The sequence below is a fragment of the Rhinolophus ferrumequinum genome, chromosome 25 (genome assembly GCF_004115265.2).
Source record: "Rhinolophus ferrumequinum isolate MPI-CBG mRhiFer1 chromosome 25, mRhiFer1_v1.p, whole genome shotgun sequence".
Taxonomy (NCBI): domain Eukaryota; kingdom Metazoa; phylum Chordata; class Mammalia; order Chiroptera; family Rhinolophidae; genus Rhinolophus; species Rhinolophus ferrumequinum.
This window is the reverse complement of record NC_046308.1, coordinates 16305778-16322288: the sequence shown is the minus strand read 5'-3', so window position 1 is coordinate 16322288 and position 16511 is coordinate 16305778. Positions and strand designations below refer to the sequence as shown.

The 16511-nt window shown below is 48.0% G+C and overlaps 1 protein-coding gene across 1 annotated transcript in view; it reads right to left on the bottom strand.

Annotated features, from left to right (window-relative positions):
• Positions 1 to 16511, bottom strand: part of SEZ6L (seizure related 6 homolog like) — a 177179-nt gene that overhangs the window by 46347 nt on the left and 114321 nt on the right. Inside the window, exons 7-12 of the mRNA XM_033098415.1 lie at positions 14771 to 14963; positions 12624 to 12809; positions 9390 to 9555; positions 5295 to 5461; positions 4226 to 4420; positions 2638 to 2776 (exon numbers count right to left, since the gene is read on the bottom strand). Of these exons, the coding sequence (XP_032954306.1) occupies positions 2638 to 2776; positions 4226 to 4420; positions 5295 to 5461; positions 9390 to 9555; positions 12624 to 12809; positions 14771 to 14963 (1046 nt within the window). The remainder of the gene's footprint in view (positions 1 to 2637; positions 2777 to 4225; positions 4421 to 5294; positions 5462 to 9389; positions 9556 to 12623; positions 12810 to 14770; positions 14964 to 16511) is intronic.

Sequence of the window (16511 nt, the reverse complement as noted above, 5' to 3'; positions counted from 1 at the left end):
CAAATAGGACAAAGTGTGGTGTATTGGGTAGTGGTGAGAGCTATGGGGAACGTGAAGCAAGGGAAGAGTATTGAGAGTGACAGGAAAGGCCAACTAAGGGAAGGGGGTTGGGGAGCATCTCGGAGAAGGTGATCTGTGAGCCGAGCTATGTGGATATTCAGAGCGGAGCACTCTGGTGGGGGTGGTGGCGGTGGGGAAGAACCAGTGCAAAGGCCCTGGGGTATGTTTGTGGAACAGCACCGAGGCCAGCGTGGCCAAATGGAGAGACCAAGGAGGAGAGTGGAAAGAAATGAAATAGGAGATGTACCCAGGGCCTGAACACAGAGGGCCTTTTGTAAGCAGTTTGGCTTTTTCTCTGGATAGAACGTGGAGTTAGGGTAGGGTTTTGAGCAGAGCATGATATTGATCCACCTTAGGTTTTCACAGGATCGCTCAGGTTAAAAATAGCGATCCTGGGTTAAAAATAGCCCCCGAGGGAACAAAAATGAAAAGGCTTCTGCAACAGTCCTGGGATGAGCTGGTGGTGGCTTGGACCATGGCGGTGGCAGTGGAGGCGTCAGAGGTGCTTGGACAACTCTGGGCATATTTTGACTCTGGAGTAAAATCAACAGGACGTACAGAGGGCAGTGGTACAGGGTGTGAGCGGAGGAGAAGGATCCAGTTCACCGTGAGTGCGTTGGAGCCGGAGGCTCACGTGGGTCCTCTGAGCCGACTGTTAATTGCCCAGGCATTCGACATGTGGGTAGCTTACAACCGGCCATGGTGGCGGTGTTTAAACCATGGAAACTGGCAAATGCTGCACATCCGGCTGTTGCTCCCCGCCCACCCACTTGCCAAGAAAGCCGGGGATGGAACATTTACCAGCTTTCCGCTGGTCTAGGACAACTCCAAATTGTTCTTGCCTATGAGGCTGGTCGAACGGGCAACACCAGCTCCCATTCCCACTTGATGTGACCTGCCTGGTCCTGTAAGACTTTGAGTTTGCATCCTCTCAGCTCAAGGCAACCTACCGCTTTGCCGAGAAGGAATGTGAAGCCCAGAGAAGCCAAATGGCGGGTTCGGGGTTGCTCAGGGATCACTGTCAGGGCACCAAGGGGGGAAGCCAGGGGCCCTCTCTTTCAGCCAACACTCCAACTTGGGGTGCCGAGATGACCAGAAGACGGACAGTCTTCCCCCCGCCTGATGCCATGCTAATGCCAATGGTGGCCTGGCTTTGGGGAAGGGTTTCTGCTTTCACTGCTCCAGGTTCCTGGATTGGCTGCCCCATCGCATGCTTTACAGTGGAAATAAAACCCCGTCTAGTATCAAGCGGTGTCTGTACGTTTTTGACTCAACTGGAACAGGAGGTCCTGGGACAGCCTTTGAGGACATTTCCATTGTTTCTAAGAGACAGCCTCCAAAGATAGTCACTCACAATTTTGCAAATAAATCCCCTCTTCACTTGCAAGGCTCCTCTGCAGAACCAGACAGTCCCTAAGCCCTGCTTCACAGCCTGTTGGGTTTGCACTTCAGGCATGTGGGGAGAACTGACCCCCCAGAGGTTGTGGACACATCCAGAGAGGTTCTTCAGAGGTTGGCATCCTGTTCCCTGCCAGCCATGGTGTCAGGGTCTACCAGAAAGCTCTTTCTTCTGCTTCTCCAGACACCACCGTCTATCTCTGTTTGCTTCTCAACTTCACATGGGACAGCGAAAGAGCATGAATGAGCGGACACACAGCCTGGACTCAAATTTCAGCTCCGCTACTTGCTAGGCGGGTGGTCCTAATCCAGATGATGGGACAATGACTTTACCAGGCAGGGTATTTTTTTGTGGGACAATTGTCTAAGATACACATGTTTAGAGCAATCACTGTTGCACCTGGCGCCGACTAGGCATTTCCCTGATTTCTGTGAGTGTCCCGATTCCTGGGGAGTCGGGAGGGGGAGTTTGGGATGGAGCATCCAATAGGTACCCCTACAAAGTACAAGAAACAGCCGCAAGGCAGTAAGTCCATTCACTACCACATTTCTTCATTTAGTAATCATTACCTGCGCACCTACTGTGTGTCAGGCTCTGTGTGGAACAGAGATGAATCAAAGCAGGCCCTGATCGCAAGGCCCTTCTCGTGTAATTAAGAGAGACACACAGGAAGTAAAGTACTGCAGCAGAGAGTGAGCGTTACACTGCCCTCCTCCTCTGGCTACATTGGCCGTTCAGTCCTTTGAAAATGCTGTGCTTGCTCTGGCCGCGAGCCTTTGCACATTCTGTTCCTTTTGGGGACATTCACTCCAACTCATCCTTTCGTTCTTGGCTTTAGCATCAGATTCCCAGGGAAGGCTTGTTTGACCCTCTTGGTATTAAATCCCCGGTATAGAATGTTCTAGCACCATGCACCTCCCCTTCCACCACTTATCAAAGATGCAGCATGCAATAATTGGGGCACCTCCGCATTTAATAGCTGCTTCCTTCGCAGACAGAACTTCCTGAGCACAGACTTTCTCTCTGGGCGTATGATGTTGTTTCCTACACCATGGGGACCCCAGTTCTTTGCACAGCCCCTGACACATAGTAGATGCTTACTTAATATTGATAGAATAAAGCAGGACCAGTTTTTTCCCCAGTCTGGCTGGGTTGGGGGTCCACTGATCAATACTCACAATTGGATATCTAAGAAAATTCGTTTCTCCTCCCCTACGTGGATCTTCCAGACACAATCTTCACCTTCCACGTAGGGCTCTGGCCAGTTTGGGGAGAGCACCACCCCAGCCACGGCAGAGAGCTCTCCGCCACACATGGCTGTAAGACACAGACAGACGCACTTTATTTATAAGGAAGCCAGCGTGGGATAGCGGGTAAGAGTGTGGGCTACGAAGTCACATTGTCATGGCTTATCGTGTATGGTGGACAGGTACCTGCACCTCAGGTAGTCATACATGCATGGGATGGTTACACTGGGGCTGGTCACCTGCCTCCTTTAGCTGAGAGTTGATGACTGTGGAGTTATAAGTTCTTTCAGGACCAAGGACAGAGTTCAAAGTTCTGAAAGAATCCTTCCAGTCCTGCTGTTGTCACCTCACTTGCGTCAGGTGACCTGGGTTCTATTCTTGCCTTTGCCACCAACAGGCTCTGTGACAAGGCGTGTAACTTCTTGGGGCCTCAGTTTCCTTTCTTTGTAACACTGAAGTAACACCCCTGCTGACTTCACTGGGTTATTCCGAAGCTTAACTGAGCTCAGGGGTGTCACACACAGCACAGAGCCTGGCACAAGGGAAGTGCTGGGTAATTCTGAGTTAACATAACTGTGAAAGACCCCGGCTGTGACGTGGAAGGAGAGATGTGGCCGCGCCTGGCCCTTTAAATTCCACTCTGTGTTTACCGCTTTGGAAAGTTCTCAACGTGGCAGAGGCCAAAGCACCAATAAATTCCGCTCTGTTAAACCGGCACATTTAATACAGAGATCAATCCCTCACCACGGCGAGGCAGTGATTTCACGCCAACCGCCATCCAGGCAGCAGCTGCCAGGAGCAAAGGTTCTCTTCATTACTTCCGTGCTGCTCAGGCAGCCAGGCTCCGGGGGCTCAGTGGTCTTGGGTATGGGGAAAAGGGGAGGGCAGGACACGGGGGGCCCATATAGATGAGGGTTCCACAGAGCCAACACCATCCAGAGGGACTCAGAGCACAGGTCTCTGAGAAAAGAGCGCCCTGAGTTCCATTCCCTCCCTCGCCAATTACCCTCATCGCTTTCCTAGGCGTGTCCCTTCGCAGCTTCCGGTTCCTCATCTATAGATGGGGTCAATAGCAAGGGTTGTAATGAGGATTAAATCAGATCATGTGAGTATGTAGCCTTTGGCAGAGTGCCTGCAACACGGTGTTTGCACTCCTGTTAACAACTATTATTATCACTATTTTCAATCAGGCTCAGGACCGCCCTGAGCTGTGGGGTGGGTTGTGCACTGGACAAGAACGCACAGCAGAGCGGGTACGTAGGCGCTGAACTCGCCACAGAAATCCTTTCCCGAAACTGTGCGCTATGAGACCTGTAGCTGGAGGAAGGGGCACCTTTGAAAATCGATCGATTTTGTAATTTTCTCCACGACAAGCTGCACACCTGCCCCAAAGGAGAGTGAGAGCTAATGCTAAATTTGCAAACGGGTGACTGGCCTCTGCACCGGGGCTGTGGCCTTTGCATCTGCGGGAGTGGAGGTCCCCGGGGCACCACGGGATGAGGGCAGCTGGGCCGCTCACCTCTGCACAGGGGCTCTGTGTCGTTCCAGTACGGGTCCCGCACGTTGATGCACTCGATGGTGGCCGGGCCCTGCTCCAGGGAGTGGCCTGGGTCGCAGGTAAACTCCACGATGGTCCCGATGTTATAGGTCAGGTCGGACGTGGTGAAGTTCCCGTTCTGGATGTAGGGCTCATAGCAGTGGCCTTTCTCAAAGGCTGGGGTGGGGATTCAAAAGAGAGGAAGCAGCTCAGGTGAGGCAGGCACCCCTCACAGAGCCGTATCTCAGAAGATGGGTCCCTTCTTGACGTGCAGAGGAGTTCCAAGGAAAATAGGTACCGGACTCTATGATCTGGTGCTAGCTGACTAGCTGAGGGCCCGGGCGCCATTCATTTGGTTTCTTGGGGTCTCGTTGTTTCTTCCTATTTAAAATGGGATGAAGACTCTCTGCCCTCCCAAACCTTCAGAGTGTTCGTATTTCAATTCCTTTTAATACCCCATGTGGATCCTTCCCCCAAGAGTCCTGATTTCTGAGACTTGAAACCATACATTTGTTTAAGAGAAAGACCAACTTAAGGAAGACAGAACTGAAATTCCCCCAAAGGCACACGCAATCCCCACGGGCATCCTTCCTTAAAGGGCCAGGATTGAGCAGGAGGTGCCCTTAGCAATGCCTCTTGGAGGAAGCTCTCACTGAGTAGAGCAGAGCTTAAGGGTCCAGACTCAAGCGGGACAGAAGTCTGAGCTCCATTTGTTTCTAACTGGTGTCTAGGGCAAGTCACCCCAATTCCCTAACTTCAGTTTACTCCTCTAAACGATAACAACAGCTCTCACCTTGCAGTGTGGAGAGCATCAAATGCACACTGCCCGTGAGGCACGGGGCACGTAGTAGGTGTTCAGTAAACGGGAGGTGTAGTTATTAGTAAAGCCAAGTCTGTGTTTGGAAGTCCAAGGGTCAGTCCGGCCACTAGGCCTCCCTCATCCTTGACCAGACAGATTTCTACCTCTCAGGATCCAGCCCCAGCCCCGCCATGCTCCCCCTGCTCCCACATCGCCACCCCAGGAGAAAGGGAGGCCCCTGCAGACACTCACCCTCAAATCGGATGTTGAAGGCTGCGGCCGCCTGGGCCTGGGTGGACGTAAACTCAATGCGGATGCTGTTGCCCTCGCTCAGCAGGCCCTCGAAGGGGACGCTTTCGGTGTGAAGGGAGTCATAGAGAAGAGCGGACTTGTTGGTCAGCCCACTGTAGACCATCATCCTGGCAGTGGGAAAGGAGGAGGGCCACTGAGAGGTGTTTTTGGGTCACGGACACACAGCAGCCGGAGGGATGTGCAATGAGTAGAGCACTGCCTCGTTCTCACACCCAAATCCTGATTCCGCCCCTTCCCTGCCCAGATCATTTGCGTTCCCTTACAGAACCTGGTTCCTTTCTCTAGAATGCTTGTCCTAGACTCCTGGATTGCGTCTGAGGGGGTAGGGAAAGTGATACGTACAATGTAATAAACCAGGCTAATTACTTGATATTGATCATTTGTACTTATTGAAAAGTTGGGATTAACGGGCTGACATCATTCCTGAAACCGTGGTATATATATATAGTCATACAGAGTCCTGCCTCTGTAATGCCTGAGCTGTGTGACTTTGGACAAGGGCATTTCACCTCACTGAACCTCTGCTTCTTCATCTGTAAAATGGGCACAATCTTACCTGCATCCGAGTGTGGGGGGTTAGAGACCATGGGTATATAAAACGCCCAGGACCGAATAGGTATGCAAGTCAAATTTATTAAGCATCTGACGCCTAACAGGCTCTGCTTCTGACTCTCATTTCCTAAGAGCATGGTGTGGGGAGCCAGGAATCCTGATTTCCACTTTCCAGTTCCCCACCAACTGAGTTTACACACATCTCAACACATCTTGGGCCTCAGTTTCCACACCTGTGAGAGGAGGGGTCATACCGTCTTTCCTACCTATCTTACAGGTGGGTTCTGAGACTCTAACAGGGTAAAATGGTCCTGAAAAATGAGACGTGTTTTAAAAATAAAAAAAAATAAAAAACATGTGAGACAAAATGTCAGTATTCACTTTTACTCTTGTTAAAACCATTTGAAACTTGATTCCAATCTTGGTGTTTTTTTTAAGAAATTATGTTAAAGTAGAGAAGAAAACAGTACACAAATTTGGTAAGTTATTTTTATGGAGTCATAAACAAGCATTTTAAATCCTTTGAGCTTTTTAACTGTGACCCATAAAAAGGCTTTATATTATGTTGCCCAGATGAATTTCTAATGTCACCAAAAGGCATAAATGTTGGAGCCATGGTTTGTTCATGTTGCCATGTGTCTATTGTGTCTGGAATGAAGAGGGGGCTGGGCTAGAGGCCCGGGGTCATTCCAAGAGTGAGGGGGACCTCTTCACAGTCTTCTAATCCCTACTGACTCTGTTGTATCTTGGGGGTCATACCCCAAGACTCCTTTTTTTAAAGAACTGAAGACTTTGGCTTAGAAGATTACTCCGGAGGAAACCCTCGAGATTTCAAAAACTCTTTCGTCTTTAATCTCCACCCCCCGCCCCCAGAACAGCGATATTCTATGTTCTACAAAATGTCTCAAATCCACATAGAGTGTGTGGTCAAATGGGTTTGAGAAAAGCCGGGTTAAATAAAAATTCAACATTTTGCCTGCAGGACTTGTCAGTACCTTGCTGGCTAATGGACATTACTATCTCCCAGGACAGGGACGGGTTATACGGTGTCTTCCAAACATGTTTGACCAGAGAACCCACTTTTATGCTGCATATCATGGGACTGGAGTTTAGAAAGACTTCGTTTTGGGGAAAATCTTCTTAAGAAAATTTCTTCATTTCTCTCCTCTACTCCAAATTCTTCCATGACTCTCTATAGCCTATAAAAGCAGCCTGGCATTCAAAGCCCTTCAACATCTGACCCCAATTTACCTTCACAGCTTTATTTTCCTCCTTTTCCAGAGAATCTCTATCACGGCCCCCACCCCCCCCCCCACCCCCAGCCCCAACCTCGTCCAACAGACTTGCTAATTCTTCTCTCCACATCTTTGTTTCCTTCCCCTCCCATTTTCCCATCTTGGGATACTACTCCTACTGAATTTTTGGGTTCCCTGATCCTCTCTCTCTTTCCAAGATTTAAGTCAAGGTCCCATTTCTTATGTGGAGACTTATGTAGCTCTAAGCTCTTGCAACTGATATATTGTGATATTTTAGCTGTTTTTTCCTCAACAATGTATGTGGAACAGATAAAGTTAATTTTTCTTTTCTTTTTAGTACAGTGAGTGTCTGCATTTATGTGTGTGTGTGTGTGTGTGCGCGCACGCGTGTGTGTTGACCTTTAACGTTGATGAGTTACTACAAACTTCTTTCCCTACTGACACACTTGAGGACTGATTTGCCTGGGTGTCCCTACTGACACACTTGGTGGCTGCCGGCTCATATCTTTCGTGGACCTTTGCAGGGCCCCATCGAAACTACTAGTGAAACTACGTGTCGGTGTGTCTGGCACATTTATCATGATTTGAATAACTTTCAGAAAGGACTCATTTTGGTTAACTTTTTTTCTTTCTCTCTGCTCATTCCCACGGTCTAGTATAAACATAAACTTGGTTGATCCCCAGCGCCGTTCGGAAGAGGCAGACCCGAGGTCTAAGTTTTAGAACATGTTCTTCACTGAGGGCTCCCAGCTCTGGCTTCTCAATCAGTTTCCAGAGGGAAAGATTGGGAATCTGTTTTTAAAAAGAGTTCCCCAGGTCATTCTGATGCTACAGAGAAGCCATGGTTTGGAGCCCCCATTCTGCATCGTACACTTTAAAGGAGTGATTTATTGATATGGAGTTGTTCAGGATAAAGCTGGACTGCTTGGAGGGAAGTGGACTCATGAGTGGGGTAAGCTATTCAGTTGTCCTGGTGTTTTCTATAAGAATTCTTTCCTACCTAAAGAGGTTAGTTGTCTAGGGTTGAAGCTTCAAAGAAGCGAGGACACTTTAACTCTAAGATCCAAGTCTGAGAGATTCCATAATTCTGAGCAGGTGCTAAATCGACACTCCTTCTTTGTTCCATTGTAAAAAGGGATGTGCAGGAGAAAGAATGAGGCAGTGCATTGTGGGGGATCTGGATTACCTTCTTTCCTCTATCTGGCATTCTGGAAGGTTCTGGCATTCTGGAAGGGTAGCAAAAGCTGTCAGTGCCCTACCCATATGCCCAGAGATCCAATGTCTCTGACCATCAGGCAGCTCACCCAGCTCAAAGGGTGGGAGGCAATATTGGGGAATCAGTGTGTCCAGGAGCACCCCAATGATGGATGGGGGTGCTGGTGGTAGATAATACCCCAGTTCCCTTACTCTGCCATGCTGAGGTATGCTCAACACACTTCTCCAGTGGCTAGAGCCCCAGTTGCCCCCACAGTCACCTGCTTATTGATGCCACTGCATTGACTCTCCTTTTCTTCCCTGCTCAGTGCTTTCTAGGACCAGCTCCCAAATAGACGAATTGTCCTCACGTCCTTGTCATGTCTCTGTTTCCGAGGGAAGTAAACCTAAGACAGCACGTCTAAGCTAAGGTCTTAGTTTTCAAGGACATTCAAGAATATTCTAGCATAAGATCATGGAATAATGTTCAAGTCTTAAGAGTATGGATTCTAGGCCTATTACTTAAACGTCTACAGACACGCTCTCACTTAAATATAGTCTGGTCACTTTCCCCTAGTTATCTCCTGTGGGTAAATCTAGTTTTTCCATGTCAACTTCTTATCATGTCAAGAACCAACGTGGTCAACTTTCCTTCTGCTTTCCACAAAGCCTAGTGTGTGACTGAGCACAGAGCAGGTGCTAAATCCACACTCCTTCTTTGTTCCATTGTAAAAAGGGATGTGCAGGAGAAAGAATGAGGCAGTGCATTGTGGGGGATCTGGATTACCTTCTTTCCTCTATCCTGCTGTGTGACCTAAGGCAAGTCCCTTTCCGGCTGTATGCTCCAGTTTCCTTACCCATAAAAGGATGGGATCAAAGCTGACGGTGTCTAAGATTTTTTGCCATCCTCCCCATCGCTTCCTTTCTTGACTCCCATGAGCCAGAATTTCAGCCGTTTCAAGACTCCAAATTCCTAGCCATATTTAACCCGTTGGGAGGGAATGAGGCTGGCTGGGGATCTTCAGAGGTTTACCTGTCCTTCTCATGCAGTGACAGCCTCTCAAAGTGCAGATGTAGCTTCTGGCCCTCTGGAGCTTGGATCGTCCACACACAGAACTGACTCCCATTGGCGTTTCCAGGGTAACTTGGGGAGAGGACGCGGCCAATGGTGGCGTTGTGTACATTCCCTCCACAAGGCGCTGGGGCCAGAAAGTAGGGGTGAGTGGGCAACGAGAGGAGAGGAGAGGAGAGGAGAGGAGAGGAGAGGAGAGGAGAGGAGAGAGAGAGAGAGAGAGAGAGAGAGAGAGAGAGAGAGAGAGAGAGAGAGAAAACAAGTGTTTCCTCCTCTCCCCCCACCCCCGCCCCTATCCCTTCGTGGGAGGAAACAGGATGGGGAGACGGAGACCATGGAAAATCCCTGTCCTCCTTGGTGGGGTTCATCATGTTTGATAGGATATCTTATTCCACGATTATACCCATTATCATGTGTGTTCCATGGTAGGGAATGACTGAGATTTAAGGATGCTTCCATGGTGCTGGCTGTGCCCTGAGTCTTAGTTATAAAATGGTAATCAGGACAGATATACATAGGCAGTGACAAAAGAAGAAATATACTTTTAGTACTTAGGAAGCACTCAAAGTTCAGCCCCACTAATACTCGAAGAAATGCAAATCTAAACTATATTCTATTTTCATTCACCTAATTGGTCAAGATAAAAGGTGGCAATAAACTGGAGGCGGCTTTCAGGCCTGGTTAGAATGCAAACTGCTATGACCTTTCAAAAGGGCAAGTTGGTGAAAAATCTAGAAAGTATGTTCAAACACTTTGACCTAGTAATTAAGGTTCTGGGAATTTATCCTAAGAAAAAATATAGAGATTTTCACAAAAAATTTATGAATGATGGTGTTTACTGCTAGATTGTTTCTATGAGCGAAAAATGAGAAACAACATGAATGTCCACTCACAGATGCTTGGTGAAAGAAATACATTCCATTCACATAGTTTTTAAAAACCATGTTCTCAAAGAATACTTGAGAACATAGGGAAATGCTCACCATATTTTAGGTGACAAAAGTTAGAAAATGGTCTGCCATCCCTATTCCAATGAACTATATGCCAGGATCAATTGAGACCATGGATATAAAATTATTTACTCCTACCTTCTTTTGTACGTCTTGAAAATTTTTTTTTTTACCAGAACCATACACTACTTTTATCATACAAATCTAATAAATATTAAAAAGTGATTTGTGAACTGGGTTTTACACAAGTTACACAAGTGTGAGGAGGTCGTCTTATTCTTGTTCTTAGGAGATATTTGATTCTCATCAAATGTTTGTTGAAAGGCTGCCCAACTAATAAGGACTTGCAGGAGGACAGAAAGGTAGCTGGCTCTCTTTGCTCTGGACCCTGCTGTGACTCACAGCAAAGACATAGCCTAGAAGCCTGATACTTCTCTCAGGACCAGGGACAGAGCACGCAGCGGCTGTCTGTCTCCCGGCTGCCTTCCTGTCCTAAGTTGGAGGTCAAACCTGGCCTGTAGCACGCATCTGCTGTGCATCTAGCACAAGTCACGGAAGCTCTCTGAACCCCGAGTCCACTGTAAAATGGTGATAACAATTCCACCCCCCTTAGAGGATGGTGGTGAGAAACCAGTGAAATGATGCTTGTCGCGGGCTTGGCACAGACTCTGGCACAGACTAGGTACCCAAAACATAGCAATCATTATTGCCTTATGGCTGAGGAGATGGACGACACTGTCCACGGTGTGGGCACCGGCCATCTGTCCTCCCCAAGCTGCCCCTCATTTGCTGCCTCTTTGCTCCCCTCTCTTGCCTTATTAAGCCGACTGATGGCTCTTTTTGGTTTTAATTTGCCAGCCGTGGCTTCCGCATCCATCTTTCTTAGCACAAATTGAGGCTTAATTCCTTCCCGATTTCACACATAGATAAGAATTAACGTGAGAGAAGTGCGGAGACCAACTGCCCTATGGTTTCCAGGGTGTTTTTCTTTGTAAAAAAGAAAAGAAGGAAAATTCTGAAGGGCACTGTGGGAACAACACTGCAAGAATTAAACCTCGGAATTTCTCATCAGCTCTCATTTGCTTGTCAGATTCCACTGATTATGAATGCCTGGAGGGCAAGAATTATGTGTAGTGTTCCCAATATTCTTCTAGTATATGGCTCAGGGCCTGATACATAGTAAGAACTCAGTTAATATGAGCCGCCTATACCCTCCTGGTCACCCTCAGAACTTTTGAGAATCTAATAGGGTTTTGCTGTCTTGATAGCTGAGGTTGGTTCAAGGATTTGCCCACTGGTGGAGGGACAGTGTGGTATAACCCCGTGCTTCTCAATGTATAATGTGCACACGAATCGCACGAAGGTCATGTGAAATGTAGATGTTTATTCATCTCACATGAGCCCCAGGATTGTGCGTTTCTAATCAACTTGCCGGTCTGCAGACGGCATTTTGAATCAGTGAAGGTGTAATAAGGGAAATAGAAGTTCTGGATTCGGTTCAAGTTCTATCTGGTGACTTTGGGCTAGTGCCTTCACCTCCAGGAGCCTCAGTTTCCTTATCTGTGAAATGGAGAGAATGGTTTCACCCTGTAGGATTGCTGTGAAGATTTAATGCAGCCCGGGCATGGCGCTCAGTACACACTGACTGGGCTCAAAATATGGCAGCCGCCACACCAAAAGCACAAGCACCAAAAGAAAAGATAGATAAATTAGACCTTGTCAAAATTAAGATTTTTTTTTTTTTTACATCGAAGAAAACTATCAAGAACTGTAAAGACAGTCCACAGAGTGGGAGAAAATATTGCCAAATCATCTATCTGATAAGGGTCTAGTAGCCATCATATATAAAGAACTCCTACAACTCAACAATAATAAGACAAACAACCAAATAACAAAAAGAGGCAAAGGACTCAAATAGACATTTCTCCTAGAAGACAGACAAATGGCCAACAAGCACATGAATAGATGCTCAATATTATTAGCCAACAGGGAGTGATGAAATTCTTCTGGATCTACCTAGTGGTGGTGGTGGCACAGTATTGTGCAAAATGTCACTAATGGTAAATTTTATGTTGTAAGTACTTGACGACATAAAAATTTAAGGGGCAGCAGTCATCTATATTCGGAGCAGTCTCTTCTCCTGGGCCGAGAGCCTACCCCTAAGGTCAGTCTTAGTGTGCTGGGGGTTGGGCTCGCCACTCCTAGTGGACCCTCCGTGTTTGGTCCGGCTGAGGCTGGAGTGTACCTGAGCAGACGGGTTCCTGGCTGCTCCAATGGGGCTTAGAGGCATTGATGCACGTCAGCGTCCTGGCGCCCTGGAGCTCATAGCCCAGGTGGCAGTGGAAGTGGGCTACGCCGCCCGAGTGCAGGTCCATCACGGTGACATCTCCATAGTCGGGCCGGCGAGGAAAGCTGCAGCTCAGAATGAAGGCTGGGAAGAAATGCAAAGGCAGGCGATCATCCCTGAGAGCAGGGAGACAGAGAAAGCGACCCACCTCCTGGGAGCCAATTTGTGCTGAGGAGAAAAGATGAGGCCCCTGGGGACGCCAGAGTGCTGGGGCAGGGTATTTTTGTGACTCTCGTTGATCATATGATGTGGAGACTGCCAGACGAGCACTTTTTTCTAGGCTCAAAGCTCCCAACCTTGCCTAACCAGAGACAGCAAGTTTGGGGTGAAAAATGAATTCCCAAACCTCACTGGAGCCTCTCTTCTCACGGGCCTCGCAGGGCCTTCTCCTGAGGCATAGGAGGGGCAGTATCACCCAGGCAGGGTGGTCCCACCTGCACGAACATCTCAGGTGTTTGTTAAAAATGCAGACTCGTGGACCAGGAGAATAGCCAGCTATTCAGGAAATGCCAGGGGAGAGGAAAACTTGAAAACAGTTGGGAAGGAAGGGGTTGGGCTTTGGAGGGAGAGCAACGTGAATTTACATTTTTTCTCCATCACTTACAAAATGTATGACCTTGAGAAAGTGACACAGTGCCCTGAACTTCACCCTCCTCATCTTTCCAGTGGAAATTGTCCCTCGCTCCTGGGTGGTGGTAAGGATCAAATGGGGAATACCAAGGAAGGGCATCCTGCTTGCCAATGTCTGGCAATCAGCACTCACTATACATGCGGTTGGTAGAAGGCTGTATGTGGTCCTGTTAAGCTCCTCAGTTTCCATACAGGATGTTAAATCCACCCTAGCTCCATTACAGATTATGGTCTGATCGCTCCCGCAGCACAGATTATTTGTATTCCCAGTACTCACTAGGAGGAACAAATTCCAGTTCATGGCTCAACAAGCTATTTTCCCCCTCGCATTTTTAATTAATTAAGACAACAGAGGGGAGTCTCAATCTTGAAAAGCTGTGATGAAATGGACACTCCCATAGACAGTCATGCACCTGTTTCTGAAACATCCAAGGAGAAGTGAAAACTACATTGTTTTCCACATGTTTGGTCAATGTGATGTAAATGTGGATTGTGCCCCGTATACAGATGGGTAGCTAGTGTCTCCACTTCCCGTTCAGATGTTTGGCAACATCCAGGGGGAGCTCCTGGTTAAAGGAAGTGACCTGAGGCCATGGCAACTGCTCAAGAGGTGGGGAAATGCGATCACCATGAGGGAGAGAGAGAGGGAGAGAGAGAGGAGAGAATGGAGGGTGGGGATGAAGAGATGGAAAGAGGAAAGGAAAAAATGAAGCAAGAAAAAAGGAAAGGAAAGTGAAGGAAGGAGAAAGGAAGGAAGAAAAGAGAGAAGTGAACAGAAAGCAAAAGAACAGAGACATTAAAAACAGACAAAATGGAAAAAATAAAAAGAAAGCTCGTAGAAGATGCAAAAAGAGACAGAGGCTCTTGACCAGAAGTATGTGGACTTTCATGGGATTCATGAATCAAATGCAGGCGCCATGAACTTGAATGGGGAAAAGTGGCTTGCTTATTTTCATGACCGTTTAACTGAGCTGCGGTATTTCCCTCCATCGTGAATGTAGGCAACAAACTGTAACATATTCATAGAACCTGTGACTTTCTCACCAAGAGAAATCACAGCTATTTTCACGTCATAATGGATGTCTTGATATAGTTCTTATGCTCCTCAGTACTTTGAAATTACAGTAATTATCAGAACGGCCAGGAGATGTTATTATTTAATGTGTTAATAAAGAAGCACGTAGATTATGATAGCGATTAAAACAATATTTCGACAACTGTAATTCAATATGACTGGTTTCTTTTTTTAATTGTACACATTTTATTTTTGGCTCTTAAACCATTATTCTGAGAAGGGGTCCAAAGGTTTTACCGAACTGCCAGGGGGACCCCTGGGACAAAATTTTGAGAATCCTTGGCTCCAGAGGGAAACTGAGGCACATGACTACATCCCATCAGCCTCAGCCTGATCCTACCCTGGTAGTGCAGCTGGAAGGTCCCAAGGCCATCATCCTGGAAGGTCCGGAAGTAGACGGAGATGGTGTTGGTGGGGCTTCGGATGACCTGCCCCTCCACCAGGAGTGTCTGGTTGGCCAGGATGGTCAGGGTGGGGCCGTCCACTCCACGAATGGAGAGCAGCTCCCCCTCAGACAGGTTCACACTCTTCACCTGGGGACAGTCGGGGTTCACAGAGAAGCTCAGTTGTGTTTGAGCCAGGGCCCTTCCAACCAGCCCCAGATACTACCAACATAGCACCCCTTAACCAGCCCCTATTCAGTGGGACAGACAGGCCCCACGCCCCAGCTCTGGAAACATCTGGGCTCCTGTCCTCTCCCCAAAGGCTGAGGGGACAGAGTTGCTGCAAGGATCTGTGAGCCCCTATAGCCGAGGCCTATGAGGGCTTCTGGACGCTGGCAGCTGAGATAAGTCCTTCTGGAGCTAGTGGGGACTTTTCCATGGTGCTCGGTATCCCCAGTGCCTAGGATCGTGTCTTTCACACAGTAGGTGCTTACTAAATATTTCCAGAATGATTGAATGCATTTTTCCCCTTTCTGCATGAATTGGTTGGGGGAGTAGGGGGCCTCATTTCTAGGGCATTCTCGGCCCCACTTTCTTATCCTCCTAAAGGGTGGCTCCAACTCCAGACATTCCTCAAAGAACCGTGTTCTTGGTACTCTCCAGGCTTGGAGGAGAAAGAAGGGAGATGCTTTAGATGTACGCAAGGACATTGAACAAAGGGAGTGGGGGTGGGGTGGGGACTTTAGTCCTTTCCCAGTGCCCAATTTGGATATTTATGCCTCTCCCCGTAGAACCTGGAATCCCAGCCCTTCTACCCCTTGTCTAAGCAGGGCAGGCCTCATCTATCACCCATTCCTCTTTCAGACTATATACCTCACTCTCTTTTCTCTTTGATGAACTCCTATTCACTCAACAAAGCCCCACCACAATTGCCCTCCTCTGTGAGACCTTCCCTGGCCGCCAAGGAGCTTGCCCGTCCCTCTACTATAATTCTACAACAGCCCCTATAAACATAGAGACATTTTCAAATGGCATCCGATGTCTTTTATGCATGCCTGTCTCAGTTACAAACTGGTGAACTGCGTTAAGGCAAGCACTGCATCAGGTTTGCCCAATCACCGTATCCCTCAATGTCAACAGCTTGACTGGTACATAGTAGGTGCTCAGTGAAGGAATTCTACTGTGCCTGAGAAAGGGCTGCCAACAGTATTAGACACAGAGTTACTCTCTTCATGATATGGAGGAGAGTGTTCATTAAGTGCCCGAATCAGAAGGACTGCAACTTTTCTCCAGCTTATTTTCATTGCATGAATATTTATTAAGTACCTACTATGTGCCACGTACCGTGCTAAGCTCTGGGGGCTGCAAAGACCACAGGTTCTGCAGCTGACGTTTTCTCTTTTCTGTACAAGTCAGAGAAACCTTCCTAGAGTGACGTTCAGGCCATGCAACTGAGTCTGCTCAGAAACTTCTGATGACTCTTCACTGCCCATTAGATAAAGGCTCACGTCCAGACCTCTAACCTTGGCCTGGAAGGGTCTGTCACCATGTGGTACTGGCTTCCTTTTCCAGTGTCATCCGCTCCTCTCCTCTGTGGAACACTGTACTGGACAGTTCACCACCGCCAGGCATGTCTCCTCAGTCCATTTTAAAGAGGACTTCTAACGCTGGGTGGTCATTTGGGGAAGGCCTGGAACT